At 36.3% G+C, this 15385-nt stretch overlaps 1 protein-coding gene across 1 annotated transcript in view; it reads right to left on the bottom strand.

The window, feature by feature from the left end:
• Nucleotides 1-524: 524 nt before the first annotated feature.
• NO66 (Bifunctional lysine-specific demethylase and histidyl-hydroxylase NO66) overlaps nucleotides 525-15385 on the bottom strand; it is a 136153-nt gene continuing 121292 nt past the window's right edge. Inside the window, exons 16-17 of the mRNA XM_090386109.1 lie at nucleotides 10688-10874; nucleotides 525-650 (exon numbers count right to left, since the gene is read on the bottom strand). Coding sequence (XP_090242235.1) covers nucleotides 591-650; nucleotides 10688-10874 — 247 coding nt within the window. The 3' untranslated portion in view covers nucleotides 525-590. The remainder of the gene's footprint in view (nucleotides 651-10687; nucleotides 10875-15385) is intronic.

Here is a 15385-nt window from a genome sequence, read left to right as displayed (position 1 = left end):
TAGGCCTGGTGAGGCTATTTGTCTTGAGGCCAGTGCTTGCTTTCAATGCCCCTGCTGATAATGCACCTGTGCTACTTTTATGTGCACCTCTATCTTGTGGATCAGAGTAGTTTTATTAGTCTGTTTAGAGCAAATTTGGATTAAGTAGTAGCTTAATTTCTGCAATATGTTGTGATCTTACATGGAATGGAGAAAAACATAGAGGTAGTTTATTTACTTTTTATTTTTTTTTTGGCATATGCAGTAAAAGCCTGTGGCATCCTTGCACTGTAAGACTAATTCTAATACTAAAAATTATGGTTTTCATCATCAGATGTGAACAGCCATATATTTTCCTTTGTATGCCACTGGTTTACATTCCTAATATAGGATATGCAAAGTTGTTTATAGTGGCATTATTCTACTATGTCTTTGTGAAAGTTATTCTAATTATGCTGATTTATAAAAAAACACACATTTTTTAATTTATTAAAACAAGCAAAGGAGATGTATATTTTAATAAAATTATGAACAAAAGAAGGCTCCCCTGCCCACAAGTCCTCACATACACAGATGCACAAATTTTAATGAAGGAAATCTGTTCAATAATATTAAATTGGCTGCGATGTTACTACAAGTCCTTTTTCATATAACAGTTGGGCCAGCTCAATCTGAAAAGAAAAGAAAAAAAAAAACATTTTTGTTACAAGTAATTCTAAAAAAAAAAAAATGGATGCCTATTTGAAAAACTTTTTTTAAAATTCAATTATAGTAATAGTGATATGTATGGAGTAAACGGAACATGCATGCAATAACGAATATACAGGGTGATTCACTACCAGTGCGACAAACTTGCAGGACATGTAGGGGACACAAAGATGAATCAGAATCACACAGCATTGCACGGTCCGAAATGCCTTCATCATGTGGTAGAGGACGTTGAACGGGAGGTCGCACGAACAACGATCCCGCTGGAAGGCAGCATTTGCGAACCGGTTCCCGAGGCAGTAGGATGGATGAGTATTCAAACGTTGAACTGGCCAACACGCACCTCGAGTATGGAGCTGCGGACTGTAATGGATGCGCCCCTCTGTGCTTGTACCAGAAACATTTCCCGCACTAGTTTCACGAGAGGTACCATGAATCGAGAGCGAACAACGAGGATGCCAGACAATGAGGAGAATGTCCTATGTCTTGCAGAAGGCAATCCGAGTACGAGTACTTGAGCGATAGGCCAACGAGTGGATATTTCCCAGTCCACTGTATGGAGGATACTATCAACAAACCAAATGAGTTCATACCATCTGCAACGTGCCCAATCATTGGAGCCTGCGGATTATCCACTCCAGAGGACTTTTGCTATTTGGTTTCTTCAACAGAAACGGTTCGCAAATGCTGACTTCCAGCGGGAGCGCTGTTCATGCGACCTCCCATTCAACATCCTCTACTGCATGACGAAGGCATTTCGGACCCTGCAATGCTATGTGATTCCGATTCGTCTTTGTGCCCCCTACACCTCCTGCAAGTTTGTCGCACTGGTAGTAAATCACCCTGTATATATGTATATAGTAAGCAATGGTTATAGTATCATGTTTGCAAATTGAATTTTGATTCTAATAAGTGAAAATCGAAGAATATTATCCACAGGCTATAAAAATAAAGATAAAAAGCACAAATTTATACTTTATTACCAATTGAATGATACGTGAAAATTTGAAGAATATTATTCACAGATTAGCAAAGTATAAATAAATTTATGCTTACATAAATAGCTTAATTAATATACATATTAATTAAACATAACACTTTCTAATATGATTATAATTTAAAATACAGTAGTCACTTATTTTAGATTGTTTTAAATTATCACTAAAAAGTATTTATAGATTTTTCAATATTGTATAACAGTCTACATCCACGATCACTTGCACCAGTTTCTTCAAATGCTCTCCTCAAGGTGGCTATAGCTATACGAGTTTTGTGTCGTTTTCTAACTGGAATTCGTTTGGGTTTATCTTCATTTTCCTCCTCCTTGGCAAAATTATCAGTGACAGACTAGGCAATTTCTCCATTTGTAGCTGTAGATGTCTACCCAATCATTAAATTCCTGTTCACCTATGTCTTCAGGCTTTTCAACGTGATAAGTATTGTGACTTAGTTGATCACCATGAATAATTAATCCACATATTTTAATACAGTTGCTAATGCAGGTTTCGGAAACTTCATTCCAGGCACTCATTGTCATATGAAGTGCATCTAGAACAATTATCTGCTTTATGATTATCGGATAATGTTTATAAACCATCTATAGACTGGACGATTCTTTGCCTCATATCCTATTTATAAAGGGTCTTAAAGGTTTTGATTATTTCCTGGTCAAGAGGTTGAATCAGTGATGTGGTATTCAAAGGAAGAAAAACTAATTCAATGTTTTTAAAAGTCAACTTTGGATAAGCTGGGCAGTTGTCCAAAACCAATGCAATTTTTTTGTTTTACTTATCCAATTGCAAATCCCATTTATGAAGATAATCTTCAAATAAAGAAGCTGTCATCCAAGTGTTGGCATATTCAACAGGCAGCTGTTTTACTCCTTTAAAACATCTAGGGCGATTTACTCTTTTCTATAACTAATGGCTTCATCCTGATTGTTCCTGTCGTGTCGCACATCAAAAGAACTGTAATCCTATCTTTGATACTCTTGCCTGCAGACACAGAGGAATTTTTAAAAATTATGCAACAGTCTAGGCTAGTCCTGTAGTACAACTCTGTTTCATCTATATTAAAAATGTCTTCAGGATTATAAGTGCTTAACAGTTTGCCCTGAGGTTTTCAACCAGTTGTCAGCTGTAGAACTATCGGAATCCTGTTTTTCTCTGTGATGTTTTTTGTAAACATGCCTCTTACTTCCATCTTGTCAGACATCCATCCATCACCTTAAACTCTTTGCGTAGTTTTTCAGCAAAATCATTAGCTTTTTGAAGAATACTAAGATTGATTGGTGCATTAAATGAGCTAGCCTGTTTGAACCAAATGAACAGAGCTAATAATTTTGAAAAAGATGACTGAGGCACTCCTAATTTTACTGCAGCTTTCCTTTTATACATATTGCTTAAGTTTAATTTGTCATGTTTCTATAATTTGTAACTTATCTTTTACACTCAAATTGACACTCTTTCTGTTCACTGACATTTTTTTGGGTAGCAAAATTTAAAACATAGTAAAAAAGATAAGCATCAATCAATAACAAAGCCCATGGTGCACACAAATATGAACTAACACGACATGCGTGAGATACGGAGTAAAAAGTTTATGAGGTTTGGATATAGGAACGAAGAGCAGATTCTGAAAATTTATGTTTTTTATATGATCAAACATTTCAGGGAAACACATTTCACCATAATAAAATAAAAACATACAGAATTCCAGGTATTGGTATTATTGCAAATGGAATAAGATTGAGTTTACTACCCGTTTATAACACATTGTACAAACAAAAAAGTCCAATAAACCGAAAACTGTAAATTGTTTTTATTGTTTTATGGTTGTGACCTCCAGAAATGTGCTTTAGAAAAATATCAGAGACAATTATTAAAATCACGTCACGCATTAAACACTAATGTGATTAGTGAAACCAGAAAAAGGAAGAAAAATGAGAGTCGAGAAAGTGGATTTTCAGTGACATGTTGCAGCCTAATCAATGATACTTTTCTAGAAGGTTGTTCACAGGCTCAACATAGTTTCCAGCTCTTCAGTTTCCCAGGAAGTCATGCACAACACTTTTAAAGGCATCCAAAGTTGCGTTCTCATTACCCTGGAGGACTCGCTCAAAGTTTTCATCCTTCTTTAAAAGTTCATGAATTTGCAGACCAAGAAAGATTCCTTCCTTAACCTTAGCTTCACTCAACAGTGGAAATTGTCCTCTCGGGTACTTGAAAGCTTCTCCATCCTGGTTCATCCCTTAACAAAGTTCTTCATAAGTCCCAGTTTGATGTGTAAAGGGAGCAGAAGAATTTTGCTTCGATCAACCAGAGGATTGTGGTGGACATTTTTTTCTCCGGGTGCAGATTTTTCCCTTATAGGCCATACTTTTCTCTTGTAGTGTGAGGATCTAGCTGGATATCCCACTGACACAGAAAACAGCAGTATTCGTGTATCCCAACTGCATGCCAAGAAGTATTGCAGTTACCTTCAGGTCTCCACAGATCTGCCATTGGTGGTCTTTGTACTTCACTGCTTCCAGAATTAATTTCATATTCTCATATGTCTCCTTCATGTGGACAGCATGGCCTAGAGGAATTGAAGAGCATTGCCATTATGGAGCAAAGCAACTTTTAAACTTAGCTTTGATGAGTCTACGAATAGTCTCCAGTCCTGTGTATTGTGCTCCACATTCAAAGCTGTCATCAAACCATTGATATCAACAGCAGGCAACAAGGGTATTTTCACTTTTAAAATATGGAGTCAAAGCATTCTGCCTGCTCCTGTATGCGGACACCTTGACATTTGGTTGCAGAAGATTCCACTGTTGGAGCCTTGATCCCAGAGGCTCTGCTTTATCTTTTGGTAGGTCTAGGTCTCGAATTAGATCACTTAGTTCACCTTGAGTGATTCTGTGTGACTCACTTGGCAACTCAGGTTCTGGCACAAAATCAGAATCCAGTGATGTTGAAGGCCCATGTTGACCATCATTCCTCACACTGTCCCCATCTTCATCAGATTCCAAAGTGTACTTTACTGGAGGGTGAGGTACAGGCAGACTATCCCCATGTACCACTGGTTGGATAGCTGACGGGATGTTGGGGTATTCCACAGTTCACTTCCTTTTTTTTTTTTGACATGCCATGCTGAAGAGGAGGCACCATGCAGAAATAAGTCATTCACATGATTTCAAGGCTCCCTCCAAATCAATGGAATGGCAAAAGGCATTGAACGTCCTCTGTTATTCAACCATCCATGGAAATTTACAGCACATGTATTGCAGCAAATATGAGGTGCCCAGGGTTTGTCTTCATCCCCTACCTTACAGCCAAAATAATGGGTGGCTGTCTTCACAAGTGGAGTCAAATGGCATTTCTGAGTGGAAAATGTCACATCACTACATACATAACAAAAATTGTCAACACTGTTAATACATTTACGTGGTATCCTGGCTTTTTACGCAATTTTTGTCCATAAACCTGAAAAAAAAAAAATAATAAAAAAAAAAATACACATCACTTGCAAGGTAAATGATACACAGAAATAAAAAAAAAAATATATATAAAAAACACATGGTGTATCGGTTCCTGTTTCAGTATTACCAACCTATCTATTCTTTAGACTCCAAAATTCCCTAGTATTAACCAATATTCTCCTAAATAATAAGGGGGGCTATATCGTGTAACCGAGAGCTAAGAGTTTTAAATGTTATATTTGTTTCCTCATGCTGAAATTAAGAAGAATTGTATTCACCTCCTGCTCCTCTGCTGTTGCCAAAACAGGTCTCCCTGCATGTGGTTCATCTTCAACAGCTTTACATCCTTCTGAAAAAGCCTTATGCCATCAGAAAACTTTGGCTTGGGATAAAACTTGATTTCCAAAAGCTCTTTTCATACATTTCCATTGCACTTTTGTTGATGACTGTGATGACAAATTTGATGACGTTAAGACTGTTCAATATTCTTACACTCCATTTTTCACGATGTAATCGCAAACATGTGGTTGCTTATTTCACAATGACATACACTGAATGTAATAAGACATGACTACTCTGATCATGTAAAGCAGGGCTTCTTAAACTTTTTTCACCTGAGACCTGTTTTACAATGGAAAATTTTTTGCGACCACTGGTATTATGTGGTCCAAAAGAAACCTATTTCAGACAGTCATAACCTAAAATTTACGTTTTTGCATACAATTTCAAAATATCAAACAAAGACGTGATTATTAGCAAGTGTGTAACACATTCCTTCCTTTGTAGACTTATCTCTACCTTGTACAATGAAGTACATATTGTGATATTAAACAAAAACTTTATTACACTCTTATTTAGTTTTACAAAAAATACAAACATAAGAACAACCATAAATGTACAAATTTTTAATGAGATGGATGAGCTTATTTATTTCGGCACAATAAATTAAATTTTTGCCAAAATTTTTGTTAGCGTAGGTCTCATAGCAACTTTGATGTTGTTAAGAACGGTATTTCATCTTTATTAGAACCAATGCCGAAAATGCTGACTCACATAAATAAGTGGTGGAAAATGATAGAAGTGCTCTCATTGCCAGATTAGAGAGTATTGAATAATCAGCTTTAAGCTGAAGCCAAAAAACATTTAAAGGTTTCTTTGAGAATTCAAGCTTAAGATTTCTATCACTAGAAAGTTCTGAAAATTCTTCTTGAACCTGCAGTGAGAGACGTTTTACCTCTTCCATTTGTACAGTGAATAGTTTTTGAACTCAATCAAAATGATCAGTTTTAAAATCTGGAAGAAAATATTTACCAAACTGATTTTTTAAGCATATTAAATGATCAAGTATAATCTGCTTTATCAGATTAAAACCGAAATTATTTCTACTAATAAACTCGCCCATGCATGGAAACATTTCAAATCAGTCATTCTGCATTTTACTCTTCCATATGTTTATTTTTTTTTTTTAAACGCTTGGACTTTATCTTTCAGAAGGAAAATATTAGTGTTCTATCTTTGCAGAGACATATTCAGTTCATTGAATTTCTCAAATATATCTGATAAAAAAGATAAGTTGTAAAGCCAAATGTTGTTGGCGCCTTCGTAGCCAGGTGGGAAGGAGCAGCAGTGCGTAGCACACGCTTCTTGATTAGACCGGGGTTCGAGCCCGTCACCACCAAATACGGAGGATGCGGAAAGGTCAGGGAATGACCACCACATATCCCGGAGCAATATGGCCTTAGTTGCTAATGCTCCTAAAAACCAAGTAACAAACAAAAAACACAACAAAATCAAAGTTATTTTCAGACAAAACACCACTTCATTTTTTAACTCCATTAGTCAGCTCAAACTTATGCAACAATTTATTGTAATCTGATCCCCTATCCTTGCATAGATTTGAAAAAAAGGTGGCTATTAAGTGCATGACATTTAATGAAGTTGATAACTTTTACTGCATCTTGTAGTACAGTACTGTATTTAGATCAGCAGAAGTGTTCTTAGCCACAAATACCTCTCGATGAATGACACAATGAGTAAAAGTAATGCATTTATTACTAGCAGATTTAATTCTGACTACAAATCTGACATTCCTTCCTATCACTGCTCCAGCACTGTCAGTACATACACCAATGCAGTTACTCCATTCTAGCCCTTCTTCCTTGAATAATTCATCCACTTTCTGAAAAAATATCTTTACCTGTTGTATGTCTATGTAATGGCCGACAGAATTGTAAGTCTTCATGTACATTGCCATCATAACAATCTCTGACATATGTTAACAGTAGGACTAAGCCTGAAACACTATTGATTTATCCAGCTGAACACCAAATTTGGAACTTTTTTTTTTAATTATTACAATAAGTTGCTGGAATTGGTCATTGCTAATTTCCGAAATTCTTTTACTGACCGTGCCATTTAACAAAGGAATTTTACGTAATTTATCTGCAAATTTTTTCCATGAATCATTTCTGTTATTTGTACTGCAATAAGCAAAATAAGATCTTTACCAATCGTACATGATTTTTTAAGCTTTTGCTATTAAATATGACACTTCATAAGATGCAATTAAATATTTTTCTTGAACACCTACACATTTTTCGAAAAATTGCTTGTCTTGTTTTAAAGATTTTAAGAGTCTTTCAAAATACTCTACTGGCAGCATGTTTAGTTTCGGGATGTCTTCTTAATTTTGCAAGTTTCAAACTTTTGCTGGCCAAAGTTTCATTACAAATTACACAGACTGGTTGCTGTTCTTCATGATTAGAGTTAAAAGTAAACCCATACTGCAAAAACGATTTTCATCATAATTCCTATTTTTTGTATGTGCAGGTTGCCCTTATTTGATTATTGTGTCATTTTACTACTTTCCTGATATTCCAGAATCCATCACATCACCTTCTTTTCCAGTTTTGTCTATTTTAATTATATTTAACCATTTGTCCATACTGATAATTAATTTTATTATATTTTAAATTTTCAGTACTATTAAAATTCAAATATTGTTACACAATATGAGAAAGCATCAATAACCTCAACCAAATAATGTTGAAGATTTGCATGCAAATCAACAATCAGATCGACCTGTATGAATAACAACTCACCTGCTTTCGATCATGTGTTTGGAACGGCAACTGTTTGTAGTACAAAGGTTAGCAGGAAAGGTTTGCAATACGTTAGTTCTAAGAACAGTAGGGACTTTTTAAGTCAGTGTTATTTCAAAGAACATCTAAATAGAATGGGAGTGGTAATAACCGTAAATGGAAATTCATCAAATGTTGAGCACAGTGCAATTAAAAATAAAAAGTATGGCATCATGGTTGCAAAATGAAATTTGTGTAGTTACATGATACACCGATGAGCCAAAATATTATGACCACCTACCTAAATATGATGTTGGTCCTCTACGTGCAGCCAAAACGGCTTGTACCCGGCAAGGAATGGACACTACAAGATTTCTAAATGTGTCTTGTGGTATCTGGTACCAACACGTAACCAGCAGATCCTTTAACTCCTGTAAGGTCTATGGTTGAGACGCCGCAGATCGGAGTTGCTGTTCCAACACAAACCACAGATGCTCTATGGAATTGATGTCCGGGGAATTTGGAGGCCAGGGCAATACCTGGAAGTCTTCCTCATGTTCTGCGAGCCAGTCTTGAACAATCTGGGTGGTGTGGCATGGCGCATTATCCTGCTGAAAGATGGCACTGCCAGATGGGAAGACCACTGCCACGAAAGGGTGTACCTGGTCAGCAATGATGTTTAGGTAGGTGGTAGACGTCAGAGTGCCCAGCACATGGATAACTGGACCCAGGGTATTCCAGCAGAACATTGCCCAAAGCATGACACCGCCACCACCGGCTTGTTTTCGTCCCAGGCACCATCACTTCCCAGGTAAATGATGCACATGTACCCGGCCATCCACATGGTGCAACAGGAAACGTGATTCATCGGACCAGACAACTGTTTAATTACTCAAGGTCCAGTTTTGATGCCCATTGTAGGCACTGTCACCGGTGAACCGTGGTTAGCACGGGCACTTGGAGTGGCTACGCAGCCCCATTTTCAGTAGGATTCAATGTACTGTGTGTGTTGTGACATTACTCCCATCACCAGCATTCCAATTACCAGCAAGTTGTGCCACAGTCACCCTTCTGTTGCCACATACCATCCGAGAGAGAGCCTTCGCTCACCTCGAACATCGATGAGCCGTGGTTGTTCAACGTCTTGCCAGTGGTTCGTGGGTTCCCCCCCTCCTCGGACCACTTTCCGTGGGTACTAACAACGGCTGACCAAGAGCATCCCACCACCCGTGCCATTTAGGATATGCTCTGACCCAGTCGTGTGGCCATTACAATTTGGCCTTTGTCAAACTCGCTTAAGTCCGTTGCCTTTCCCATCTGAAGAACAAGAGTAACACTGATTAATGGACTTCAGTATCAGGTGTTTATTGCACACACAACGTAGTTCACCTGCAGTTGCTTCGATTTGTATAACGACTTGCTGGTCATAATGTTTTGGCTCATTGGTGTACAATTTCACAAGAGGTTTGTCAATAGAGGAATGCATAAATGAAATGCATTTCTTCTAATTCATATTTACCGCTAAATCATGGCATCATGCCATTACTTTCAACACCTCCACTGATACTCATCATAATTGTGCAGGCTTGGCCAGCGAAGTTTCATATTGAAAAAAGAAAAAAGCATGGCAGGTTTCAAAGCAGTGAAGGATCGGTTGACTTTATTGTTGGGTGGTAACACTGCGGGGGATTTAAAATTAATACTCCTTTTAGTTTATTTGGAAGAGGGCCAAAGTTCAACCCAAAATCGACACATTTTTCATGATTAAATTCATCAATTAAATTAAATCAATTTAGATCAATTAAATTCATGATTTTAATTGGAATTGTAAGTTTAATTTTGATATGTAAGTAGTTACCAAATAATTAGATACGTATGTAATGCAGAATATTTTATATGTACAAATATTTGAATATTAAATATTTTGACCGACATTTGTGCATCTTTTCACTACCGTTTATTATTGATTAGGAAATATCCTATGGCACTGACTGCAACTCACAAATACATGTTACCTTATGGGAATGCAGCGCTAGCTTAGCGCGGATTGTTTTTATGGAATGAATTATCAGTGTTAAGCGGGGGGTCACCTGTACTGACAAGTAATGGTTATTTTTCAAAGTAATAATGTGAACTTTAGTTATAAGAAGGGTTACATAATGGAAATTGGTCATATTGGTCATAGGAAAATTCCAAAAAACCCAGATGCCACAAACACTTCAAAATGCATAGATGACTTGGAACCGTTTACTGATTGGCTGAAATTCATTCATAATAAAAGTAAAACAAAGAAAAGGCATATTTTAATTATTGCTGATGACTCCAAGTCTACTCAATTACTCTACCAGTTTCTCACATTGATAAAAAGATCAATAATTCCATTCACCACTGAACTATTATAGTAATAGAATTTAATGGTGAATTACTTCTATTACAGTAAACTTATACCAATTACCTTTTGTTCCAAGGATTTTAGGGGTAAGCTGCTAACTGCTATATACTTAGGATAAGTATGCAGAAGGAATTCAACAGCTGGAGCAACTTCAGCACCAATTTCTATATATTGTGGTTCTATCTCACAATAAAGCCTGGTGTTTTCTACATTATGATATATACGGACAGATTCTTCTTCCATTACTAACCTAAAAAAAGCATGAAAGTACAATACAGTATTCTCATCAATAAGAGAAGGAAAAATGAAACCATAAAAATTACAAAAACTCGTTCATATATGTATTCTTGTCATTTTGAAAAACAATTACATAAAGGTAAAATCTTATATATTAATAAATGGCAAAATTTCAAACTCTTGAGGCATATGGTATGCAATACAAACACAAAAATAAATCAAAAAAAAATTTTTATTTCATAGCTAACAGTTTAAAAATAATCAAAATCACAATCAGGAACTCTTTGAGAGTGATATTACTTAGCACACAAATTTTACATGAACTGTGATAGCACAGTGTGATACATACCTGCATTTCATTCTGTGGACCTGGATTTAATCATCATGGTGGTTTGTTTTCAGGAAAAAATATAGCTTACTGAAGTACTTCAGGATATAAAAATAATTGGAAATAGTAATTCTTTTATGAAGGTTTCAACTCAGTATTGCTTTAATACATTAAAATTCGTTTATATAAGAGTGGACTGAAAAGTAATGCTTTTTACTGCATGATGGAATACAGATAAATAAAAGAGAAAAAAAAAAAAAAAGAAGCACTTTAGATAAAAAAGTTGACTTTAATCTGAAGTATAATTTTTCTTCATAAGTTTCATAAGCCATATGGGGTCTGGCATTGTCTTGATGGAGAAAGCACTTCACACAAGAAAGTTCTTGATGTTTGTAATGATTGGCATGGCAAAGTTCGACTCTGATAACCTCAGATTATGCTTCCTTATTCATAGTTGTTCCACGAGACACAAAATGTATAACAAGAATGCCTTTTATGTCAAAAAACACATGAACCATTCGTTTGTTGGCAAAATGAGAAGCTCGAAATTTCTTGTGTCTTTGTGAATTAGAATGCTTCCACTCACTCGACTGTTGAAAAGTCTCTGGGGTCATAGTGAAAAATCCATATTCAATTTAAGAAGTTTTGACCCTGTGTTTCAAAATGTGATTAATGCACAAGGTGTACTCTTTGCTGTTTTTGTTCTGGAGGCAAATTATGTGGAATCCAGCAGACACAGAATCGCAGAATTTTCAGGTGATCTCTCAGTTTTGTGAGCACTACTGTAGTAAATGGACAATCTAACAGCTATAATTTACAAAGTATAATTTGCCTGTCTTCATCCAAGATTTCCTGGGCTTTTCTGATCTTCTCAGGAGTTGCTGAGGAAGAAGGCTGACCACATTTTGGGTCATCTGCAACAGACTCACAGCCTACACTGAATCGCTTGTGCTACTTAAATATGGCCATCCCACAAAGACACTCATTACTATATGCTTCATTCATCTCTTTAACTGTTTCTGACGTATTTAAGCCCTGCCTGACACAATAACAAATCACACATTGCTGTTCAATCTGTATGTCTGACATGATACTTCCTTCAAAACGATCGTCAGTGACACGCAGCTAAAAAAAAAACTCTCTTCATGCAACACTAGCTTGGCAAGTACTGGCATGCACAGAGTCTGCTTGGTAGCAACCAGGGAGAGCACCTCTAGCGGCAGTTATGGAAAGTTCATGCAATAAACATAAAATTTTGTACCAGTAGATTAAATGATCACTCCTTGTATATACAGGGGATCCTCATTATCCAAGGATAATTGGTTCCAGAAAATTCCACTTAAAACGGGGACCAATTTTTGTAATGTTTATTATTTAAATAAAACTGAATGCAACTAGGCCTAATATTTTAAGAGTTTCAGATTCTATATCTATATAATATCAGTGTAGATACACCATAGACAACTCTTAAAGAAAAGCTATGATAGTAGTATGAAAAGCATAATTTCATCTGTATCTCATATTGCGCTCGTCCTTCACAACAAGTTGCCCACGTATTGTATTACCTCGAATAAGTAACACTTCACTAATAAAGAAGACTATTGTTACGCAATTTTTCAGTTATATGAATAAAGAATGAATCCAGAGTTCGGTTTATTTATTTATTTATTTTTTGTCGTATTTTTTCAGATAAAATCGTGTCGTAGCATTTAGTTATGTCTTTAACTTCGAGCTTAACATTTGTTGCACAATCACGAAGAAGATCGTTCTCACAAAAAATATTCAAGTGTTTGGTCAATTTTCTCAAGGGAAAAAGCTTTAATTCTTCAATTTTCAAATCCTCGTACTCGGATAATGAATACTCGAATACTGGGGACCCCCTGCATATTGTACAGTTCAATCTTGCAATGCTTATATTTTTGTCCTCTAATGAGGCCTCAGGACCACAGCAATGTCTGCTCAAGTGTATTGGATGAACAATGGTGGGAAAAATTTTGAGGCTAGCACTTCCTTGATGAAGTGGTCACTGTGGTTTCTCTGACCTTTTTGTGTGTGTGCGCATGCGCGTATACATGTATGAGTGTGTGTATTATTTTTCTTTATTAGTTTTGGTTTTTTTTTTTTTTTTTTAGGGGCATTAGCAACTAAGGCCATATTGCTCTGGGATATGCGGTGGTCATTCCCTGACCTTTCCGCATCCTCCGTATTTGGTGGTGACGGGCTCGAACCCCGGTGTAATCAAGAAATGTGTGTTATGCACTGCTGCTCCTTCCCACCTGGCTACGGAGTCACCTTTCTTTATTAGCAGGGTCTATAATCATTCGATAAGTTAGTACAAGTGGGGGGGGGAGAAGAGGAGAATTTCTTGAATGATCTCAGGCAGACACTACATGATTTTAAAGGTAATTCTTTAAAACGAGGCATTGTCCTGAAACAGAAGAATACTTGTACTTACAGTGCCAAACCAACACTGGAATCTATCAATGAGTTGAAATTTGATTCACTATCATATATCTATTTAATCCTAATTTTCATTCACATGTTTGATCATTTGAATATGCACTTCAGGGATGAAAGTTCAAGAATAAAGCAGAAATTCAGTATGTAACTGCCAGCCAGCCTGCAGTTTCTTCTGTGATGGAATCAAAAAAATGTAATAAAATTAAAGATTATTATATAGCATATAAGATTTTCTGCTAATTGTAACAATTCTTAGTGATTACAGCTGTAATCATTAAACTTAGTAATCATCAGTTGATTACAAAAACTTTAATTTAGTTTTAGAGAACTCTGATATTACAACACAGAATTTGTTAGCATTTTTTTATTTTTTGTGTTCTTCTGTGTCCCCATTCATTCTTTGATATGATTACTCCCCATTCTTATTTTATTATTTTTTGAGTTTTCTGTGTGTCTAGTTTGAATGTTTTTATAATGTAGTATTTAATTTTAGTCCGGTTTTTTAATATTAGCTATTTGATTTTATATTACATATCTGCATTTTTCTTGATTGGTTCCAATTCATGTGTAATTTTGTTTTTCACTTTGTTTGAGTTATTTCCTGGATATCAAGATTAAGCATACTTAAGATGTATTTTTGTTGACTGGTCATATTAGAGCATTCATGGTCATTTTGCCAATTTAGCAGGCCAGGACAACAAATATGCCAGTGTTTGGGAATCTTCACTGTGGCTGGTACCTCCCCAACAAGGTGACCACTGTGGTTCCCCTAACTTTCCCCCCCCCCTTTCTTAGTAAGTGTCTGTAATTGCCCAATAGCTTAGTGGGTGGGGGGAAGAATTCTTTGAATGATTTCAGGCAGTGCTTCCCTGGATGAGTGCTGGTTCTTTTTTTGTTAACTCTGTTCTTGTTTGTCTATTTTATTTTGCGTTATAGTTTTAATTTTTTTGTGTGGGTTAAGACTTCTTTAGTATTGTCTGTCCAGTTATTAGCAATTACTTATACATGGTATAATAGGTTTAATTTTGTTACATCATTAGATAATTACACACATAATTTATATTAGTTATCCCCACTCTTCAGTTTTTTTTTTACATTTCTGGGGAATCAAAATAGTTTGTCAGTTTATGGAATAAGGAGTAGGAAAAAGAGGAAACTAAAATACAGACAGTGTATTCTATTTCTGAAGTGAACTACTCTGAAACTACAGTGAAATTCATCTATACAAAGGGTACTAGGAAAGTTTTGCAATATGACGCAACAATGAATCACAGGAAGCTGCTTGTTGCTGCATGTTGAGACATGTTCATACGTGCATAGTAGCCGCCGCGCCAAGTCGATGGGCTCAGTTATTCATTAGTAGTGAGAGTGTAAAGTGCTTGCGATGGCATCATGGTCACGAAATGAGATAAGGACAGTTTTGCGGTATAATTTCGTGCGTGGTTTAACCATAGACCAGTGCTTAGAAGAAATGACTCTTGCACTAGATGATGATTGTCCACATCGTACAACGATATTCAGGTGGTATAGAGAATTCCAAAGGGGAAATTTCACTCTGGAGGATTCTGAGAGGCCGGGAAGGCCACGAACGTCAGTTACGGAGGAAAACGTTACTGCTGTGAGGAAAATGCTTGACGAAAACAGGCGAGTGACCTACCAACAGATAGAGGATACTTTGGGCCTAAATGCACCAGCAATTCGTTCGATTCTGCAAGATCATTTGCCCGTGAAGAAAC

This window comes from Mastigoproctus giganteus, chromosome 12 (genome assembly GCF_048544385.1).
Source record: "Mastigoproctus giganteus isolate SK-2022 chromosome 12, ASM4854438v1, whole genome shotgun sequence".
Taxonomy (NCBI): Eukaryota; Metazoa; Arthropoda; class Arachnida; order Uropygi; family Thelyphonidae; genus Mastigoproctus; species Mastigoproctus giganteus.
Note: the sequence above shows the minus strand (reverse complement) of the source record. Positions and strands in the feature narration are given on the sequence as shown.